Consider the following 23,465-nt stretch of genomic DNA (forward strand, 5'->3'; position numbering starts at 1 on the left):
AGGCTCAGTATGATAAATATATCGTCAGTTCAATGAACTTCCTACAATGAGTCTGCCAACCCCATGGAGGGTATACTAAAAATAATAATAAAAAAGAAAAGTTGTGTTCAGTTTGTGTCTTAAAATTAAGGCATAAAAATGAATACAAAATATTTTTGCAGCGCAATTTTGTGATGCTTTATTCAGCTTAGGAGATGATGGCAAAGTATTTTAAACATGCATTTTGAAAAGAATACTTTTCTCAGTCCTGACTGCCAGCAGTGAACAATCTTCATCAACATGAAGACTAATTATAGCTGAATACTATTATATATACACACACTACAGTAGCTTCATAGCACAATTGGAAGAACATGACATGCATCCTTTGAAATGAGAAGATTCAAGGTCAGTTCTTACAAATGAGGAATCATTATATAAGCTTCCTGAAATGAAGGCAAGTTAGCTAGTCTCATGCACAAATAGCACAATTTTTCTTTCAGAAACTTGCCTTTTACTTCTGAAAAACAGGCAAATTGACCAAACAAATACTGTGAGAAGATGTACAGACAGTAGATTGTGTTATGCAGAAATAGATCACACAGTACTGCACAGAGCAACCTCACACAGTGGGTACCGAGACTGCATGGAGGTGTTATCAAATAAAAATATGTAACTGTCTGCCTTAACTACAACTTGCATATTTTCCATAACTACAAAAACACTAAAAATTACTCATGTACTACAAGAAATTCTTATATCTAATATGATGAACTTCCTTCACCACATCACTTAACAGAAAAATTGCAATGGAGAAAACAAAGCCAAATACATTAGCCACAGGAATCACCACATTAAACAGGAACCCACTCCTACTGTCATCAGCAGAGAACCTGGACGAAAGATGAAAAATCAACTGTGAAAAAACACCAATGGAATAACCACCATCAACAGAAAAGAGGGCGGTGCCAGAAGAATTAAAATATGTCGCTGACAAAGGTGCTATTATCAAGACAAAGAAGATCATTTAAACTTCTTGAATGAAGGCAATATGAACAATTTTCAAAATGGAAAAACAGATGAAAATTATAACTTAATTGTGCTCACATGCCCATGAAAATACCTGCAGTGAAGTAGTAGAGGAATCCTGTGAATCACTAGAAAGAACTAGTTGTTGATTCTTGTTGGAGAACTGAACATCATGATAGTAGACAAATCCCAGACCAAGAAGAAGCTTTGACAAAATTTGGAGAAAATAATAGCAGAGTTAATGATGATATATACTTGAAGGATTTCCTGGATAAAAACTGGCTTAAAACGTTTTATTATTATTATTATTATTTGACCCCTCCAGGAAATCCAAAGGTTCATCAAGGGAGGGCACCTGCTTACAACTCTGTCTCCACCACTCAATCCACAAATTGACCACACCAACGCCATCTATCGCCGACCACCACCACTAGTATTTCCACAGACATCAATGCCAACGGTGGGATTCAAACCCGCAGCCTTTTGGTTTGAGAGCGGATATGCTAACCACTCAAGCCAACTTTAGCCTACTACAATAATTGGTTCATAAGAGATCATGTTAGCCTAAAGAAAACTTTGCCGAGGCTAAAATTATGTTTCAAATTATTAACCTGCGTATTCCAATGTAGTTCCAAAATAAAAATTTTGCCTAGCTTTATATGAATGAAGTTAATGATTGTACAGGATACAAGAGCACACGATTTTAAACAGCATTCATTTTTTTAGTAGGATAAAAAAAATCCCATAAGATAGGAAAAAATTCAAGAAGTTTTGAAATGAATCCAAGTTGAAGCATTATAGAATAAAATATAAAACTATTATTATGAAAAATGTAAATGAGTTTAAAAGCAAGAACCAATACTTGAAGACAATACAGAAAATTCCTGGATGGTGAATTTTCATTTGTCATATGCTCTTAAGAATTAAAAAAAGAAAAGTTTGAAAAGCTGAATTATTTGCAAAGGTGGAAAATAACAGTCATGTAAGTGGCAAAATGTTGTAGAGATAATGAAAGGTTTAGAAATTGAAGAAAGAGTACTTGAAAAGAAATCAAACATGATAATGGTATAAAACTGAAGATGTGTGTGGAATAATTACTTAGAAAAATAATTAAATCAAGTATCCAACAATAATAAATTTACAATAAATTAGTGAAGTAGCAAAATATCTAGAAATACAATAACAAGTATATCTCAAAACTGGAGATGGAAATAAAAACATTACAAATCTGGAGATGTTAGAAAGATACACACACACACACACAGTATAAATTTCACAATGGCTATGCATAATTCAGAAAGTTTTCAGAGTCCAAATTATGACTAGAACAGAACACAGTGCCAATTTATAAAAAAGGAGAAAGAAAACTAATGTGGCAATTATAGAGGACATCGCTTTTTATAAATTGTTTTTCCTAAGTCTCTTCTCAAATATACTTATCTAAATCTTGGCTTTAACACTTAGATAAGAATACTTAAGAGACTAAGGGAAAGCAATTGTTGAAGACAAACTTGGGGAAGGACAAGGTAGGTTTCAATCCAAACAGACTGAGGACCAGAACCAGAATTTTACTTTAATATACAGGAGAAATCTAAAGAATGTTACAATGATATATATTTAAATTTCACTGATTCTGAAAGGCATATAATCCAGTGATGAGGGGGGGGGGGGAAATGCTTGAAATAATAAAATTATACAGACAGCAAGGAAAGCAATCTTAAACCCGATATCAAAATTGGAGGAAGTTAAGCTCAGTTCTTTTCTAAATGCAGATGTTACACTTTTAAATAAATCCACACAGAAAATATCAACTGCATCCTCTAATGACAAACTCCCAGAAAAAGTAAAACATGCTGTATTTAGCAGCAGCACAACATAACTACTATACTACAAACCAAGCAAGGTAGATTTAGAGAGCTTAGGAAGGACGAATGCATTCCAATAACCTCAGAAAATATCAACTGCATCCTCTAATGACGAACACCCAGAAAAAGTAAAACATGCTGTATTTAGCAGCAGCACAACATAACTACTATACTACAAACCAAGCAAGGTAGATTTAGAGAGCTTAGGAAGGACGGATGCATTCCAATAACCTCAAGAAAAATTCGTGAGGTTCTCAGAGTGCATATAAACATTGTAGTCCATCATTGTAAGATGAAGGACAAAAATCTTACGCCATTACTGTTTAGGTATATTTTGTGGCAAAGAAGATACTCAAAACCAGGAGATCACAAATATGAAAAATTCTGGAGGAGAATGAGTACACAGATGATATTGATAGCAAAACATTAAAAATAAAGATATTAAAACTCGATATAACTATTAATACTCAAGAATGAGTAAATGGTATGGTACGGTCAGAACAGGGGTGTTGAATGAAAAACTTTGAAAAGGATTCAGAAAAGTCAGAACATTAAGGCAGCTTTAGAAGACAGAAAAGAAAGAATCAAAATTAGAGAACAAAAATTAATAATAATACATTAGTCTGGAAAAAACTGCTTCCAGTAAACTTGAATGAAACCTTAACACTGTTGGATTATAGCTTGAAGATACATACCAGGAAATGATAAAAAGATACTTGTTGAAGAGGATGAAATCATTACAATGTTTTATGTGTTTTTATTTCATTCTCAGGTTATCTATCTGTGTTAATGTAAATCATAAGGCTCGAAGAGTTAAACAGAACAATTATTAGTATGCATGAAAATCTCAATACCTGGCATAATATTTTCTAAGTCTTAACCATTCACTCATCTACATGATGAGTATATATAAAATATACTCACTGTGTATATAATAAAGCTATAAATTAAATGTATGTTATAGCTTAAAAAAAATAATAATAATCAGATGATATCAACTGTAATAACCAGACATAGTATGTAAATTTGTACCCATGGGAAGGGGAGGGGAGAAAATTCATTTGGGCACAATAAACAATACCTTATTGTTGATATGCATGCTTAAACATATATATAAATACAGAAAATTAAAGGATATGTAGCTCTAAAAGGGATCAATAACATTCAATATCCTGTGACATTTCTTTACACCATTTTAGTTAGCAAAAGCGGGTTAAGAAAAATGTATAATTTTTAGATAGCCAATTGGCATATTAAATATTTCAAAAAAATATTGGAAGATCATTCAAGTAGAAAAATATTCTATTTTAATTTTTATTGAACGAAAAATTGAAATATGAATAAGAATGCAATACTGCATATAATAGAATACTATTCCGGGATACTCATGCTTGCACGTTTATCACGTTTTTAATATACCGATATAAATATCTATTTAAAAAATTTCATGCAAGCAAAATATAATTAACTCTGTACCATCCTAATAGTTAAATGATAATTTCGCTAACTGAAAAGCTTTAATTAACATTACGCACTCAAAAACTGATTCGCATGTTTCAGCAGATGACTGGTACAGCACATGACTCGGAAGTTACGTTAAGAACATTCATTTACACCAGTGCATCTGTTTCCACCTCTTGCTCCACCTAAATTGCATATGCATTCACACCGCTAGCTTTCAGTTGGCCTTTTCCTGAAAATGTATAAAATTCTAATAGCTTCAAAATGATTTATGGTATTATGTATAACTGGTTTCACCACAGTTGGTCATGATAACTGCTTCGTTACAATATTCTTCACTCGTTTTTACGTGCGGTTTCATTGGAGATAGATATTGGTAGGGCATTGGATCAGCGACACTGTGTATCTGATTTGCATGAAGGTATTTAAGATTTTAGTTACATAACTTCCTTTCCTAATATATAAATAAAGTATTCTCTCATTTATTTTCATATTACAATTTGAGTATAATTGAATCTTACATTGCAAGCGTATTTAGTCGGCCTTAGATATACGCACACTGGCTTACCATGAGTTATCTAAATAACTTGTAGTGGATTATTATAGATGGATGATGTTAAATATCGAAATATTTAGTAAACTGACATTAGTAGCAATAAAATATTGTAATCTTTATCACCTTGTTTACGAACAGGCATGGCCAAACACCTAGTGTCAAAGCAGCGGCTAGGCCACTGTGCAGCAGTATACGCCACGATGAGATCAGAGTTCTCTAATCACCACGTTTCCAGCAACTCCACTAATAAAACTCCAATGTCCAGATTTGCTTCAGCTTAAAAGAGATATAGAACACCATAAATGCACCACACAGCTAATAATGGGAATAAAACCTTACTACAACTCCTCGCACGATAACACTGAATATCCGTGTCCTAGTGTCAATATGGCGGCACTTAAGATTGCGCTAGATCACGTGATATTTGGAACCATTGAGCTTCTTTCCCGCTCCATACGAGACATTCCATTCGCTCCGTAGTATGAAGCGGTCTTTCGACTGCAGCAGTCAGAAACGTGACAGCGTTTGCTGGCACTATCAGCTGTTAGCAGCCGAGTAGGTCAACTTTTATAAAATTTAATATGCTTGTGCATTTTCTGGCTTTGGACTAACAGATTAAAATTTCCCACATCAACACTAAGGTTCCACATTTTTCATGAAACTCCACTAATGGAGTTGCATGAAATAAATATGCATATCGAATTTACGTGTCGATGCGTACTGGTATAAAGAGAACTCAAAGGATTACTGTAATAATGCAAAGAGTAGCCGATTGTCAGACGATATTTGGACAACTTGAGTCCAGATGCAGAGTGATTTTTTAAAAATGTCTTAATAGAAGGGGAAGGAGAGAACAAGAGAACTATCCTCATTGGTATAGCGAGAAAATAGGAGATAAGCACAAGTATGTGTCTCATTCCCCCCCTTTCTATTCCTCCCTCCAAATTTTAGACGTGACTAGGGGAGAGAGACATGTTCTGTATTGAATTAGTTTATAACATGAAAACATCTACTTTTCATAACAGTAATGCCTAAATCTGTAGGGTAAAGTATAATATAATATAGTCTCTCCTTTCTATATGCTTCAAAACATTTCCACAAAAAATATTAGTTGTAGCTTTACAATAAAGTATATAAGCTGCCTTGTAAAGTACAAGGCCGCGTGTATACTTCATGTTATTCCCTTATTTTTATGCACTCCGCTCACAAAACGGATTGCTGTTTTTTTTTTTTTTTTTTTTTTTACAGGCTAGGGAATCATACTTAAGAGATAAACATTGGATAAGCATTTTCAAGTCACTTCAGACTTCTTCCTATTAACAAAACAAGCGAATGTCTTACAAATGGCAAAGAAAATCGAATGCAACTCAAAGACCCCGAAATATCTACGTCCATGTGGGATTCAAACCAACAACGTGTGGCTGGAGAACGACCACGTTATCCACTCGGTCAGCAGGCCAAAATTCTTGTTTTTAAGGTATGATGGGGAAGCTTATTAAGTATACAGGATTTTTTCTTTTCTTTTTTTTTTTTAATTCATGAATGATGTCTCATATTTGCTTTTCTGATGCATTCCATTATGAATCCATCACTCTTCTGTATGGGAGCAATAACCCTATTATAACCTATTAGGGAATACTTAGCTTATATCCGAAAACACATTTTTTTTTTTTAAGAGTGCTTTTTTAATTAGTTATTTCACTCATGAAAACTTTTAGTAGAGTTTAATAAATTTTTAAATATAGGCTCTCGGAGCCTCCGGAACACGTTTAAGAGATTTACTAGTGGCTTACCACTCTCATGGGGCGGCAGTGTTTTATTTATTGATTTATTAATTTTTGTAATCTCGGGAGTGCTATCTAAAAAAAAAAAAAAAGGCCAACCGGTCAGAAAAATGCAGGATTTAAACATAATATATTCGCTTCTGTTGCTTTTGTATATTATAAACTGCTAAACCAAATCTGACACCAAACAATTGGAATATCAGTTTAATAAAGGAACATAAAATAGCTGCTTACAATAAATAACAAAAAATAGTGTTAGACAGGTAACACTTTTTTGAAATTAAAAAAAAAAAAAAAACAGATAAGAAACAAATTTGGCTTCATTCCCCCTACTTAAAATCTCACATTTTCGTAAAATATACCCCATAGGTTTGATTACAAGAAATGGAAGAAATAGCAATCAATGCTAACAAGGAAAACGTTGAAATGTTGAACTACAACAATAGGACAACTTGGCATCAACTAAATTATCTGATAAATCTGGTACTGCCTTTATAATAGTAACTGTATATTCAAGTGGATGACTAAACGTTTTATGGACATTAAAAGTATTCATTTATCAATACCTCAATGTCCATACAACAGCCACCACGGATCAAAAATTTTAGTAATTAATTTTATTTACTAGCTTAAATTATTAAATAAAATAAAGTAATAATATATTATGATTGTATATGCAGGGCCGTCGTAATCCACTAAGGAACTGAAACAATCACTAGAGCGGCTGCTAGTTTGGAAGGATTTGGCAAAATCCCTCAAAAAATAAAAACACGATAAAATTGTACTTCAACCATAAAAACGTCATTTTTATTTATTTATTTTACACATATCTTGAATTTAGGGCCGCAAAATAGTGCTTTCCTAGAGGCGGCATATATCCTAATAACGGTCCTGTTTACATGATTGGATGATAATAATGCTATTTATTTTTAAATAATAAAAAAAATTAATCTTATCCAGCGGCTCTCAACCTTTTTTACCTGCCAATTCCTTTATAAAAGCATATTTCCTTCAATGACTCCATCCAAAAATACATACATTTTAATCTTTAATAGATTATTTATAAGACTAAGGTCTGGGTGGATTGATTCGGTCAGAAGTGCCTTAGATGCACGAAATGTTAGATATGACAATATTGGAGTGCTGACGAGTAATAGCTTAATTTGGAGGGAAATTGTGGATAGGAGATTAATAATCATCATCATCAAATTCCTGACATGTACCTTCAAGGGGTGTACAGGATATGATAGTACTACATGAAAAATTTGCATCGTTACTAACTTCCTATCTACAATTTTCCTCCAAATCAGTCTGTTACTTGTCAAGACTCCAACATTATCAGATGTTATATTTTTATCGTCTAAGGCACTTTGTACCGTATCAATCCACCTATATCTTGGTCTTCCTCTGGGTCATTTTCCTGCCAACCTGGCAGAGAACACTTGCTTGGCTAATCTTTCCTCGCCCATTCTGTTTAAGTGACCATACCACCTGCGATTAGCTCTGCTAACGTATTGCTGGATGCTGACAATGTCAAGTTCTTTCCTAATATCCTCGTTTTTACTATGATATTGCCACTGATGCCATCTGTTCACGCCTCTAATCTTTCTCAGGACTCTCATATCTGCGGTCTCTAGTCTTTGGTCAAGTGTTTTACTTCTGACCCAGCTTTCAGATCCATAAGTTAAAACTGGTTTGAACACCATCTTGTATAGCTAATTTATGTTCGGACTAATTTCTCTCTTATTCCATATGAATTTATTCAATTGATTTCCTACCATACCAGCTTTGTTGATTCTGTTGTCTATTTCCATATTTAATTTATCATCTTCACTAAAAATCGTGCATAAGTAGCTGAAATGTTTTACTTGTTCCACAGGCTCCCAGTTAACAACATAGTCGACATTTTCAACAATTCTACCTATTTTCATTCTCTTTGTCTTTTTAATGCTGACCTTCATACCATATCTATTACAACAGTTATGCAATTTGTTCAGTGAATCTTGCAAACTTGTAGCGGATTTATTTAGAAGTATAACATCGTCTTCATAAAGCAAAGAGCTGAAACATCTCCAATTCTGATATCATGTTTAATACCACTTTCCTTCATAATGTGATCCATATAGATAATGAATAACAGAGGGGATAATGTACATCCTTGTCTCACACCAGATTTAACATTAAACTATCTTCCTGTGCTTCCTTTAATTCTAACTGCTGACTTACAACTCAAATAAAGACTAAGTATTGCTTGATATAATGCCCATTGACACCATATAACTGTAGCGTATTGAATAGCTTCTCTCTTGGCACCTTGTCAAGAGAGAAGCTATTTTGCCTTTTCCAGATCGACAAAACTTAAATACAAATCTTTGTTATATTCCCATGCTCTCTCAACTATTTGTCGTAAAGTGAAGATCTGATCCTGACAGCCTCTATTTGGTCTGAATCCAGCTTGTTCTTCACCAAGCTTTTTTTCCGCAATTCTTCTCAACTGTTTCTCAAGTATACTTGCATAGATCTTGCCAGGAACACTCAGTAGGGAAATACCTCTGTAATTCTCACATTCAGTTTTATTTCCCTTTTTATATATGGGTACTATGAGAGCTCTACTCCAATCATCGGGAATTCGTCCCTCTGTCCTGGCTTTCTGAACTATGCAGTACAGCCACTGTAAGACTTTTATACCACCATACTTCAGCATTTCTGGTCGAATATCATCTACTCCTACTGCCTTTCCACATTTCAACCCTTTGATGGCTTTTTCTACTTGAAGTATGGATATGTATTCCTGACTGTATGCCTGTTGAGTGTTTTTTACCACTGTGCTATCACTGCTTGTTTCATTTAGCAATTTTTCGAAATAATTACTCCATACTTCAAGGATATCTTTTTCTCCCGTTTTCATGTCACCTTTATCATTTCTAACTTTTTTTGCACCACTCTTTTTTTCCATTTCTAAGCTTCTTCAACAACCTCCAGAATATCTTACCACTTCTTGATATTTATTTTCTATGTTCTTGCCAAAGTCCTTCCATGACTTTTCTTTAGCTAGTTTTACACGGTGTTTTGCTTTCTTACATTTGTAGGAGATTAATAATAATGTAAACTTAATCATGTAGCGCTGTTATAATAGCCTCAACACCCCTTGAGTGTACATATCAGAAAATTTATGATGATGATGGATTGTTTATAAGAAAATTTGGTTAATATTTATTTATTTATTAAAAATATAAAATGGTCATAATATATAAGTAACTAACAATTTGTAATTAGAACTGCTTTTGTTTAATACTAATTATCGGCCTCCGCAACTGGGCCTGTGTTTCTCAACGTGGGGCGTACGCCCCACAGGGGAGGAATTTGAATATTTTTTGGAGGCAATTAGAAAATGTACATATACACATTTATACATATTTATATTATACTTTTTCAGAACTTGGCTGACTATTATGCTAGGGGGGGGGCATAAAAATCTTGGAGACGTTGAGGCATCAAGATCTTTGAGACGTTGTAGTGGGGCATGATCCAAAAAAGGTTGAGAAACACTGGTTTAGACGAAGCCTTTAGTTTGAAGGTTGTGTTCGAATCTCGTCTATAACACGAAAAACGTTTATGCCTTTTCTGTTAAAGGTGAGTTATCCCATCTCATACAGTGATGTGGTGGGGGAGGCCCGGAAACTCGGATTTTTTATCCCTCAAAGCTGGTCAGTGGACACACACACACACATCTACAGGAATAAAATACTCTGTCTTAGAGGATGCAGCAGAGGAATGGCATACCAGCTGCATTAAAATGCATTGACCCTAATCAGGGGACTCCACCCGTCCTAGAGGATAGAAGAAGTGAAAGGAAATGAATACTAATTATTATCTGGTAACTGATGTTAGTCTCGTAAAATTGCCAGAAGAACACACGCAATTTAACCATAGTACACAATGTAGATAGGATTGACAGCTCTATCTTAAACAATAGTAGGTTTCGAAGAAGGCAAGTTACTTGGCCGTGATAGGCTATTGAGACTACAACAAAAGGAAAAGAGATGAGATGAGATGAATTATGTCTAATGATTTCGAAATAAGCTGTGCCGTACCTGGACTAATATTACTCGATTTTATTTTTATGTCCTCATATTCTGATATGTTCAGCCTGTTACTTGTTTTTCTCAGTAAATTATCAATATAATTGAATCCGCCTTCCAACTGGAGAAAGCTAACAAAATGGTTCTGCCATAATCTGCCATTTCAATTAACTCTTCTTGTAAAATAAATTCAACTTAGACACACCATTTTAAATCATTATATGTTTTATATTTATTATTATTATTACGTAACACCTCCAGGGAGTCCAAAGGCTCATTGAGGGAGGTCACCTGCTCTACAAATCTCCGTCTCTACCACTCATTTTCATCAACGGCAACGATCTACACCAACGCCATCTACCTCCGACCACCACCACTAGTAATTTCACAGACAATCACAAACATGCCCACAACGGGATTCGAACCAGCAGCCTTTTGGTTGGAGAGCGGATATGCTAACCACTCGGCCAACCAAACCGGCAAAAATATATCAGCATTTGTCAGGAGTGGGATTCGAACCCACACCCTCTTACAAGGACCAGATCTTAAGTCTGGCGCCTTAGACAACTCGGCCATCTTGGCTGACTCTTAATGAATTTAATTTGGTTTATTTTTGTGGATTCAAATGCTTCTCATTTTATTTCTTCTTTTTTCTTTGTTGTCCAACTTTCAGATCCACAGAGGACCACAGGCAACACCATTAAGTTGTATATTTTTAGTTTCAGCTGTTTATTTACTTATTTTATTACTATTCCAAACTTTACTTAGCTTTCCTATTACAGAACAACCTAAACCTATTCCATGATTTATTGTTTTCACATAATTTTAATTATCATTTAATAAATGATATTAAAAGAAAATTATTATTACATAACACCTCCAGGGAGTCCAAAGATTCATCGAGGGAGGGCATCTACACTACACCTCTCCGTCTCCACCAACCGCGACTACCTTCAACTACGCCAACGCCATCTACCGCCGATCACCACCACTATTTTCACAGACAATCACAAACATCCATGCCCACGGCGGGAGTCGAACCCGCAGCCTTTTTTGCTGGAGAGCGGGTACGTTAACCACTCGGCCATAAGTTAAATTTTAACTTAATTTTCAATATAATTGTTAGTAAGAAGGACTATATCGTCATCTGCATATTTGATATGGATAATGTTGATTCCATTTATTGAGAGGCCAGTACATTCTTCTAGAGCTTCTCCAACAACATTACTAATATATATATATTAAATAAGTATGGTAAAAGTGGACAGCCTTGCATAACTCCCTTTACAATATGTATTTCTTCTGTTTCCATTTTATTAAATATCACTATTGTTTTTGTGCCTTGATAATATTGCTTAATGAGATTAATAATATAGGGATCTATGTTAGTTTTTTCAAGGAATTTGATCATGTATTTTCTATCTATTGTATCGAAAGGCTGTTTATAATCGATGAAACAGCAATAAAGAATAAAATTGTTTTCTATTGTAAGGTCTGCAAGTCTCTATATTACAAAAATTGCATCAACTGTTCCTCTGCCACTTCTAAAGCCAATTTGTTCCTCTTCTAAGATTTCTTCATAGACAGATTTAATTCAGTTTAGTATAATACCGATGAAAATTTGTAAGCATGATTAAGTACAGAGAGAGAGAGAGGCCTATAGTTAGCACATAATCTTTTGTCAATCACCTTTTTTATGCAATGGAATTATTTTTTGATATCTTCCAGTCCTTAGGTAATTTATGACTCTTCTCTGCCTTCTTTCCATAATTCTTTGGGAATATTATCAAAACCAGTAGCTTTCTTATCTTTCATTTCATTGATACTTTATATATTTTTTATATCAATGACATTGTCAATGGATTGCAAGGGGATATTCAGTTGTTTGCAGATGATATGAAGCTAGGAAGGGTTATTAGTAATAGTGCAGATGTGTCAGCCCTGCAAGAGGATTTGAATAAACTGGACATATGGGCAAATGAATGTGGGCATCGGTTTAATGCAGCAAAATGTAAAGTCTTGAAGTTTGGTATACATCGATGGGAGGCTGCATACTCAATTGGAGGAGCTGTACTGGAGGGGAAGGGAACAAGAGATCTGCAGGTGATAATTGATAGAAAACTGAAATTCGGGGAGCATATTGCAAAGGTGGTGAAGGTAACCCAGAGGATTGCTGCAATAATGAGAAGGACACTGACCTGCAGAGATAAAAGAGTTATCATTCCATTGTATAAGACCCTGATCAGACCACACCTAGACTATTGTTCTCGAATTTGGTCCTCAGGTTTTGAAGGGGATAAATTAACTGTGGAAAGGGTACAAAGGCAGATAACAAAGATGGTTTCAGGACTGTACAATATCAGTTATGAGGATCGGCTAAGGGAATGTGGACTGCAGAGTTCGGTGGATAGAAGAAGGGAGAGGTGATATGATCGAGACTTTTAAACTATTGAGGCAGTTACAGGGTAGACATTGGGAAATTCTTTTGCTTGGTGGAATAGCAAGAAGGAGCGATGACAAGGAGTTATCCTGGATGTTACGAAAGGAATCTGCGAGCAAGATGGTCAGGAGTAGTTTCTTTGCGTGGAGGATGGTTGAACCATAGAATGCACTGCCTGATAGAGTGGTGAAGGTAAGAACGGTCAGTGAGTTCAAGAAGTGGTATGAGATAGACTTTGTGTTTCCTAGGAAGGTCCTCCTACGATGAGTCTCTTGACTCCATGGAGGCCTGAATAATAATAATAATAATTCCTTCATCAAGAATTTTTGGTGGTTCTATAGAGCTTGTGTTAGGTACTGGCAGATGGTTTGTGTTATTGTTTCCAAAGATTACAGTGAAATAGTTGTACCATATTTTCTTTATTTGGTTCATTTCCTGTAATTTTTCCATTCTGATCTATTAGTGTGATTGTTTTAAGAATATACGTTTTAGATATTTCCTCTATTGTTCTGAAAATAGTCTTAAATCATGTTTTTATTGGCTTCTTCATATTGCTTGGCTTTTTCTTCAAGGTATTCTTCTTTTTCATTTTTTACATTTTAAATCTATTTCCTTTTTAATTAAACTGTAGGTATTCCTGTATTTTTTCTGTAGATCCCCATTTGACCCCTAAGCACATGTTGACCCATCTAACCTAATGTAATCTCATCCAACACATTATCATTAGACCGGATATATATATATATATAATACTGGGTTCTAATCCAGCTAACACTAGGAATTTTGCACCTTTCAGTCTCATACAATGTTTTTTCTAGAAACAGAAACGGTCGATGATCACCTGTGATTAATAGACCGAGCACACTCGCCAACTAACAAACTTCTCCTCCCTAGAAAGGGATACATAAGGGGCCCAACATTGATTTTTCTGATACCTTTTCTACTTCTGAGACGCGAACTCTCTCTCTCTCTCTCTCTCTCTCAGGAATGCAAAACAGCACAACAAGCAGGGAAAGAAGGACAACTAACTACTATTTATTCAGTTTTTTTTTATTATTTTTTAGTAGCATACGTCGATGTTTTAACTAGTAATATTTATTTGAATGTATTGGTACATTAATTACATAATTACAACAAATACGTATGTATGTATATATGATTATATATTAGTTGTATACGTTAGCATGCTCTTATTTGCGTATTTGGTGGACCATTACTGAAGCATTCATTCAGATTAATGGAGGGGTCTGTATTCAAATATGTATAGTATAAAAGGATCTCCGTAGACCTTCTTTTTCTCTCTGTCTAGTTTTAAGAGCGGTGTAAGATTTCCGATTTATTCCAAAGAACTTGATGTCATTTTGTTGAGGCCTCGTGTAGATTATCTGTAGACAACACGTATGACAGCCATGTGGCCTCACCTCTCAGGTATTCTATCTGTGACGTGCTCCTCGATATGCTGATATCAGAACCGGCTCTTTTTTTTGGGGGGGGGGGGGTCTAAAGCAAAGATTTCAGTCCCTCCTTTTGTTGACTTTTGCATTTTTTACTTCAAAATAAAAATTAAAAAAAATAGAAAATTTGTATTTGGATAAATAAAAACAACTTTTCCCTAATGTAGGGGAAAGTTATTATATGTTTTGCTTTGTTTATTTTTTCAGAACCGAATGTACGCTATGGGAAGATGATTAAAGTAAATACGTATATATAGAAAATGGGTTTTCAACCACCAGACTTAAATACTTAAATATATTATCATGAAGAGTTCTAGGAAAATTCATGAACATTTTCGCCGTAAGAAATTCGCCGCAACATTTTCGCCGTAAACATTTACGCTGTAAGACATTTTTCATAATTTTTGTAAATAATCAATGGATGATTATGGTATTATAAATTCATTAAAAACGCCAATTTTTATTAAGGTGAATGTCAGTGACACGTAACATAATGAAATCATTTAAAATTGTGTGCAAATTAAAAAAGTCGCTGCAGAAATGATTAACTTTTTTTGCTGCGGATCGTCAATTCAACAAATCCATCAGTAACATCGCTCATTGGAAAAGACACTAATGCTGTGAAACAATTTAATTTTCGTGTCGAATTCAGCATCTGTTTTATAGCGTAACTTCAAACCACTGGCAACAATTTTGAGATATAGATTTTGTACCATATGAAATAAACAATCCGTTATAGTGTTGTTGTAAATATGTTAAAAAGGCGTTGATAGTTGCTTTCTCGAAGTCAACCATTAATATTTTGGGATCTAATAATGAATGTAAGCCCTTTAACGCACTGAATAATCTGCTGTAAGTTAATTCTGATTTGTCAGGAAGCAAAGCAAAATGCCGCCATGGAATCCTTAGAGGTCTCATGCCAGTCTCAATCCCGGATCAACAAGGTCCGCGATACCAATCGAGCGATCGAGGATTGGATCGAAAAGTGGGATACCGAAAGAAAACAGAAACTGAAACTAACAGAACTATTATCAGTAGGAACATGAAATGGACACTTTGGATGGCAGGAAAACTAGAATTACTTCAAGGAAATATAGAGATATTGGTGTGATATACTAGGACTGGCAGAGTTGCGATGGACATCAACTTGAAAGATAAATAGATGCGAAGTCATATGGTCATGGCATGATACCAAGCATGAAGCAGGAGTTGGTTTCCTTCTTAACAAAAAAGCCAGAAAGGCACTCTCAGGCTACAAACCAGTCAACGAACGAATCATAGCAGCAAGATTTCAAGCAAAATCATTTAATATATCAATAGTCCAGATATATGTACCCACATCTGACAGCACAGGTGAGGATATTGACTTATTTTACAAAGATCTGACAGAGACAATGGAAACAATACCAAAACAAGATCTACTAATTATTGAAGGAGATTAGAATGCCAAAGTCGGAATATATAATGATGTTTTGGAAAAAGTCATGAGAAAATATGATTTCGGAGAAAGAAATGAACGAGGTGAAAAAATGTTAGAATTTGCTGTGGACCACGATATGATGATCTGTAACACAAGATTCCAGCAAAAGGAGTGCGGAAAATGGGCGTGGAGATCAAATGATAGGAAAACCAAGAACATGATTGATATGATTAAAAGAAGATGGATAATATCAGTACAGCAGTGTCGAACTTTCCAAGGAGCGGATATGGACTCGGATCATAATTTAGTGATTGCAAACATCAAGTTGAAATTAAAAAAAGAAAATATAAACCACATCATCAGAAACGAAGAGCAATAACAAGTGAAGCAGAAATAGGAAGAAGGTGCAGAACAGTGTTAGAGGAGAAAGTAAAAAAATGTAGACAAAAAAAAAAATTTTGAATCTAAGAGTGAAAGGAGTAATGAAGGCGATAGAAGATGCAGTTGAAGAAACAGTGCCAGAAGAAGAGAAGATCAAAAAGAAATGGATTAGACAAGAAACACCGAAGTTAGTACAGGAGAAAAGAATATTGAAGATAAGAAGGGATACATCAGAACAAATAGAGGAGCAATATAGAAGAAAGTGTAATTAGGTGAAAAAAGTAGTCAGTCGGATAAGATGAAATGTTTAGAAGTTCAACAGTACTATGGAGAGCATAAAACTAGGGAGGTGTACAAAATGATTAGAATCATTAATAAAAGTGGCAACCAAAGCAGAATACAGTTAAAGACGAAAAAGGCAAAGTATTGATGAATAAAATTAAAATTGTACAGCGATGGACAAGATACTGTAGTAAGTTATATGAAAAGAAAAAAACTAGATTTATATAGCGTTGGGAAGCTGACTGAAGAATTGAAGCAAATATCACCACCAGGTAATGAGTTTATGGATCGCTCGATTGGTATCGCGGACCTTGTTGATTCGGGCGACGTCCGAGCTGGCATGTTGTAGCTGATGATCGTATATGCATCAGATAACAATCCTGTTTTTTCTTTACGGTCAGAGCATCGACACTTATCTGACCTACCCTCCTCCTTTATCCAGGTTTGGGACTGGCACGAGACCTCCTAAGGATTCCATGGCGACTTTTTGCCTTCCTTCCTTCCTGGCAAATCAGGATTAACTTACAGCCGATTATTCAGGGCCTTAAAGGGCTTACATGCATCATTAGATCCCGAAAATTAATGGTTGACTTCGAGGAAGCAAATATCAACGCTTTTTCTAACCTATTATTTACATCAACAACTGTAACAGGTTGTTTATTTCATATGGTACAAAATCTTTATCGCAAAATTGTTGCCATTGGTTTGAAGTTACGCTATCAAACAGATGCCGAATTCAACACGAAAATTAAATTCTTCACAGTATTAGCATTTTTTTCCAATGAGCGATGTTACTGATGGATTTGTTGAATTGACGATCCTCAGCATAAAGTTAATTATTTACGCAGCATCTCTTTTAATTTGCACAATTTTAAAATGATTTCATAATGTTATGTATCACTGACATTAACCTTAATAAAGATTTACCTTTTTAATGATTTTATAATACCCTTTATCATCCATTGATTATTTACAGAAATTAATGCAAAATGTCGTACGGCGAAAATGTTGCGTCGAATTTTCTGGTCACGATCATGAAGATCGTTGCGTATCGAGTTTCGTGAATTAAAATTATTGGCGAAGAAGATTATGAGATCTCATTGTCAGGTCTATCAATTGCATTGTATTCTCGAGCCATTTAGAAAACAGAATTCCTAGGGAGGGGAAGAAAAAAATTCTAATACTGCAAACTTCTCAGGTTGGTAAAATCAGGTCTTAAAAAATGTTCCATGTACTGTTTCGTCTATCTCGTGTCTTTTAAAGGACAGAAGAGTGAGGAGAGAGAGAGAGAGGAAGATTAAGTATTTCTGCAGCATTTACATCATTTGTTCGGTATACTATCAATTTAGACATCCTGGCGTCCTACGCTAAGATATGATTTCTGTGCTCGCTTCTTTATTTCTTCCATCGGATAAAACAATCGGAAATTAGCATTTGCCTCGGCAGGCACTCCTCCAATCACCCTCGCTATGCTACAGAATCATGCTGTAGTGAAAATTAAGGAAAATATCCAAACGAATTACCATATATATTACCTGTTAAAATAAATATTAGAACATCACTTAAATTAAGGGGATATTAAATCCCACATAGTTTTAAAACCGAATAAGAAACTCAAATATTGAAATCAGAGAGTTTCTTGCCGAATATAGTAAACTATAAAGTATCGGCGACACTAGCGTTAGCCAATGCAAGTGATCCTAGTACGTAGTACAATACCGGGCAACTCGTTGCAAAGGTGGGGGAAGTTCAGATCGCTATTCTTAGGTATTTTCCATAATGTAAAAACACATTTCCTAGGAAATGTATGCTGTTATTACATTATGGAGGGAGATCACTACCCAGACCGGTTTCAGCCTTTTTTGAGGCTTCATCAGTGAGTAAGAATGGGAGTTCATGTCTTTCATCATCGGCCTTTGGAGTATAAAGATTGCTGAGGGTCAGCAGGTAGTAATAGGGGAAGTTAAAGAAAGGTAGAGTAGGATAGTAGGAGGTAAAAAGAGGCCTCAGTCAACCTGTTTAGCTGTGTAACCCAGAGGTTGTGGCTAAAAGGTTTGTAAAACATAATCTCCTTACACCTGTTCTAAAAAAAAAAACTTAAAATTTACACTTCACTTTATACAAAAAAGATAACTTTAGGTTACATTAATCCAGGTGTCTGGAGACGTTCTCTCGTAACCCCTAAAAAAAAGAAAAACGTTTGTTAAAATTTGGAACTTAGATTATTCTTAAACTATGCCTTACAACTGAAAAAGAAAAAAAAACTGCGATAGCGGGATCCGTATTGAGGTGGACTTTATCAACCAGAGAACCGAGAGTTGGGGGAAGAACCCGGCCCGAGTGATGCAGCCCACAAGGAGCTGCACCGCCTCGACGTAAGCCTTCGCATCCCGGGTTCTCAGGTCTACCCCCTCCTTAGTGAGCTAGAGAAACCAATAAGTTGTACAATAGAATTAAGTATTTAGTTGGTCCTGAAAGGAGGACAAGTTTTTAGTTTGCCCTTAACTCTTTTTTTTGTTGTATTTTTCTGTAAGATTTGAGAAGCTACTGTTTTTTCCCGGCCATTTATTATTTGGTGAAGAGCTTTATACAGACTCCTTTCCGTTTCTTCGTTTAATTCAGGGATTCCTTTTAGCTGTGCTGGGTTTAGTTCACTTAATCTTTCTATATAGAGGTCTCCCCATTCTAAGCTTATGGTCTCAGGACCTGTGAGGAGGAGTATAGGTGCTCCAATTTTGTCTATTGCCCTCTGGAGGATTACCTCGGAGTCTTCTGGGATTAAACGCATTAGAACCCTTTGGGCGTCCACGGCAGGGATGGATTCTTCCTCCGATTCCTCGGCTGAGGTAATATTGCCTTTTCTTGATTTTTCAGTCTCTTCTTGATTTTCTATTCTGATCTCCCTTTCTTCCTCTTCCTCAGAGTCAGATACTTCTTCTGGGCATGTGTTATCTGGTTTTGTTCTCTTCGTTTCTCCTTCTTCAGGGCTGATTGGTCTTTTTTCTGTGTTGTTGCTGGCTTCCATTTCTTCTACTTCTGTGGTCTCTTCCGTCTCGATGCGAGTTTTCCTTGCGTTACGTTTCTTTTTTTTCTTTATTTTCCATTCTGAGTTTTTCGTGGTGGCGGCTTGATTTCCTGTTGTTATTGTCACGATAGCTGTGGGTTGAATGACTGGAGAGTCTTCCTGCTCCGTTGTTTTAGGCTCCTCTGCTGTTTTGCCTATAACTAGAATGTCGTCCTTTTTTTTCGGGTTCAGGTTTATTTACTGGAGTGGTTGCTGGGGTTGGCGATATAGCACCTCCTATTCGTTCTGCTTGTGTCCTGTTGGGACAAACATCTACCTTGTGGGTTGTATTTCCACATTTCAGGCAAGGTGCCTCACACTGGGCTAGGGCATGTCCTGCCGCCATGCAGTTCCTGCATTTGTTCTTGGGGCAGTCTGCACCTAGGTGTTCGAGTGATCCGCACCGAAAACATTGCTTTTTTACACCAGGGTAGTTAACTACTACCCTGGCAGAGCCTAGAAATACAAAGTTGGGGACTTCGGCCTTCATCTCCATAAGGAAGGTCACCTCGCCAGTCTTCCAGTCGGGGTAGTCAGTATCGTTGGTGATTTTGATGTCCCGTACGTCTCCCCATTTTGACCTGGTATCTACCTGCTCCATAAGGTGTAAAACCAGATATCTTTTGTGCCCCTACTATGTTGGCGAGAGCTCTCGCTAAAGTCCTCTTCGGTACGTTGACACCTGCCTCTATACCGAGGGTCTTCACTCGCGGCAGAAATGAAGTCATTTGGAAGAGAGAAAAATATCTCACTATGAATTAAGTTCCGGAAAAGTGGATAGACCTTTAAACGAGGGCCAAGCGTTCCGGTTTGCAGAAATCTCCTGCTACACTACGTAGAGGCGGAAGACTACAAGCAGGCACCAGGCAAAAGGAAAGGACAAAAAATACACTACGTAGAGGCGGAAGACTACAAGCAGGCACCAGGCAAAAAGAAAGGGCAAAAAATATAACTATAACTAAAAAAAAAAATTCTCACCAAGGCTGGAAGCTTTTGGCAGCAGGACTGGAACATGCAGCTCTCTTTCAGATTCGCTGGATCAGTGAGTAGCTAGACCTAATACCAAAGTGTATAGCGAAAAGAACTTATGTACTCTGCGAACGAGTTTTCCAAACAGGTGCAACCATTAAGTTACTTAAGTATAAAGAGCTAATAAGCTTCATTTCGGCAATGAAAACATTACTTAAATTAAGGGGATATTAAATCCCACATAGTTTTAAAACCGAATAAGAAACTCAAAGATTGAAATCAGAGAGTTTCTTTTCAAGTTGCTGGATTAAAAACCCGAATTTCTGGAAGAAAAACACTACCGTGCCAGAATTAGAACATCCCCTTTCAGAATGAAAATTTTCAAGTTGCTGGATTAAAAACCCGAATTTCTGGAAGAAAAACACTACCGTGCCAGAAATGGACCAATCCGTTCATCGGCCGGGAAAAAAAAATGTTCCTGGTGAGTAGAATAAAACATATACAATCTTTTCTTCTGGCGTAATCGAAAACATCTGATTCATATTTTCATAACCTAGTGGAGAATATGTGTACTAGAATAAAAACTGCGATAAAAGTCAAAGACAAGTTTCTCTGAAATACACATATGCAGTGAATATCTCTAGCAAAATTCTTAGTTATTTTTATAAAATTCAGTACTACAGTATTGTACATTTACCTCATTTTATACAATGTACAAAAATGTAAGTTTTTTTTTTTATCGGTTTGATTTGTAATTCTTTTGTAAGCAGATTTGTAATCTGCTTTTGTAATTAAATTTATTAACACTAAGAAAAAGAGAAACTTATCAATGTTTAACCAACTTAAATCTAAAAAAAAGACTCATTTTAAAAGTTCGTTTTAATCAATATTTATTTAATTATGTTTTTACAACAGTTTGAATTATACTAGTACTTGAATTGGTTTTTCATTGGTGGTGCATCGGTTTTTGAAAGAGTGATTACTATATCAATTTGCATATTAGTATTAGTTTGTTCTAGTCATGTTTCAGAAAATTTTCTCGAAGTTTATGCTAAGCTTATCTGGTTCTGGGGATGATTTTGGACAGTTGTGATTTAGTGGTTGTATTGCAATCTTCGCAGTATAACATTGTGCACTCTAATAAATTAGATATGCGATAAATCAGATGCCATGAATTAATCGTTGGAATATCTCCACAGCGCTGCTTTTATGGTCACACAATATGATATCAAACGTTATGTCCACTGCCTGGCTGGTCAAGTGGTTAATGCATCCACTGTCCAGCAAAAGGCTGCTGGTTCGAATCCCTCCTTGGACATGCATGTTTGTGATGTATTTCATTCGTTCACATTCGTACATATAAATATGCACTCTCCCAAGATGGAACGAGTCACCATGGAAGAAGTGGATCCTATGGGTGGAGATACCTTTCCCAGCATTGAGAGAGATCAGAGACTAACTTCATCCCTCACGATTCGTTATGTCAAGTATGCAGAAGCTCCAGACTTTTCCGCAGTAATTGTTATTAGATAGATCATTTTGCAAAATTCGTTAGCCTTTCCAGTTTTTATAAGGTTCGATTTGTCCATCTGCTTGTATGAGTTATTCTGGCTAAATGAATTTTTTATTGAAATGTCCTATGTGACATCCATACAAGAATTTGTAAAGCCATCTCAAATTTTCTTTCAATCTAACCATTTGCAAGGGCACATTGCAGGAATGTATCAAAAGTATACATTACCATAATTTCTTCCCAGCTGGATGTAATTTACCGAAATTTGGTAATTCGAATATAATAGACACATCAAATTAAGTAGTTGGAAGAGTAAGTGTAGTAATTTTAATTACTACACTTACTCTGATTTAATTACATTTAGTAATTAAATCAGATGATTTAATTACACTTAGTAATTAAATCATCTATGTGAAGTAATTAAATTACTTCACATAGATAAAATTCATTTTATGGTCGTAGAAAAATTATGACAATTAAGATTTAGAATTAGGTAAGGATAAGGACGATTTTATATATTGTAGGTAGTATGAGTTAAGGGTAATATGCGATGGTACTGTGATAATAAGATTCTACGTAGCGTAATGTTATAATTCTATTTTCTTTGAAGCGTGAAAAGCCTTTATGAAGAGATTGGAATTAAGATTTGCTATATATTTTTGTGGCTTTTCCCTTCTTCCTGCCATATTAACAATAATGGCATCCTTTTTTTCCTGCTATAATAATAATAATAATTAATCACATTTTTATCAATCAAACTTTATTATTTTTCTCTTCTTTCCGATTTTGGATCCAATCATTTATTGGCTGTATTTTGCACTTTTCTCTGTGAGTTCCTGGTTTTGTTTAATATTGTTACATCTTCAGTTTTTCTTTGTTTTCATCTCAATTTTATTAATTTTCCTATTTTGTTGTAGTTGCTACACTGGTTTCTGCTGCATATGTTATTACTTATTGTTTGAGATGAGGTTGATGAGATATCCAGGTATTTTGCTAGCTTTTGTAGCTTTTTTCCTTGTACTTCGTGTAATGCCATAGTTATATCGTTTGTTCCTAAATATTTTACCTTACAAACTTGTTCAATTATTTTCCCTTCGATTTCTAATTTGCGTCTTATTGGTTCTATAGTAATAGTCAGGGTTTTATTTCTGTTCATATCTTCTTCTTCTTTTTTTCTTTTCTTTTT

At 35.3% G+C, this 23,465-nt stretch overlaps 2 protein-coding genes and 1 non-coding gene across 4 annotated transcripts in view; 1 reads left to right on the forward strand and 2 right to left on the reverse strand.

Moving 5' to 3' along the window:
• LOC150094956 (MAGUK scaffold protein dlg1-like) overlaps positions 1 to 5,258 on the reverse strand; it is a 256,608-nt gene extending 251,350 nt beyond the window's left edge. The window contains exon 1 of the mRNA XM_090411159.1: positions 5,014 to 5,258. Coding sequence (XP_090267285.1) covers positions 5,014 to 5,032 — 19 coding nt within the window. The 5' untranslated portion in view covers positions 5,033 to 5,258. The remainder of the gene's footprint in view (positions 1 to 5,013) is intronic.
• The window catches only part of LOC150094957 (transmembrane protein 126), a 199,711-nt gene continuing 180,839 nt past the window's right edge, over positions 4,594 to 23,465 (forward strand). Inside the window, exons 1-2 of one of the 2 annotated variants that reach the window (XM_090411316.1) lie at positions 4,594 to 4,755; positions 6,139 to 6,367. The gene's annotated coding sequence lies outside the window, so the exon portion shown is untranslated. The remainder of the gene's footprint in view (positions 4,756 to 6,138; positions 6,368 to 23,465) is intronic. The other variant, XM_090411317.1, reaches the window with a different exon arrangement.
• Positions 11,255 to 11,338, reverse strand: TRNAL-UAA (transfer RNA leucine (anticodon UAA)). Its single transcript has one exon. It is a non-coding gene; the product is annotated as a tRNA-Leu (tRNA).

This window comes from Typopeltis vanoorti, chromosome 21 (assembly GCF_054136105.1).
Source record: "Typopeltis vanoorti isolate ZY-2024b chromosome 21, IOZ_Tvanoo_1.0, whole genome shotgun sequence".
In the NCBI taxonomy this organism is placed as follows: Eukaryota; Metazoa; Arthropoda; class Arachnida; order Uropygi; family Thelyphonidae; genus Typopeltis; species Typopeltis vanoorti.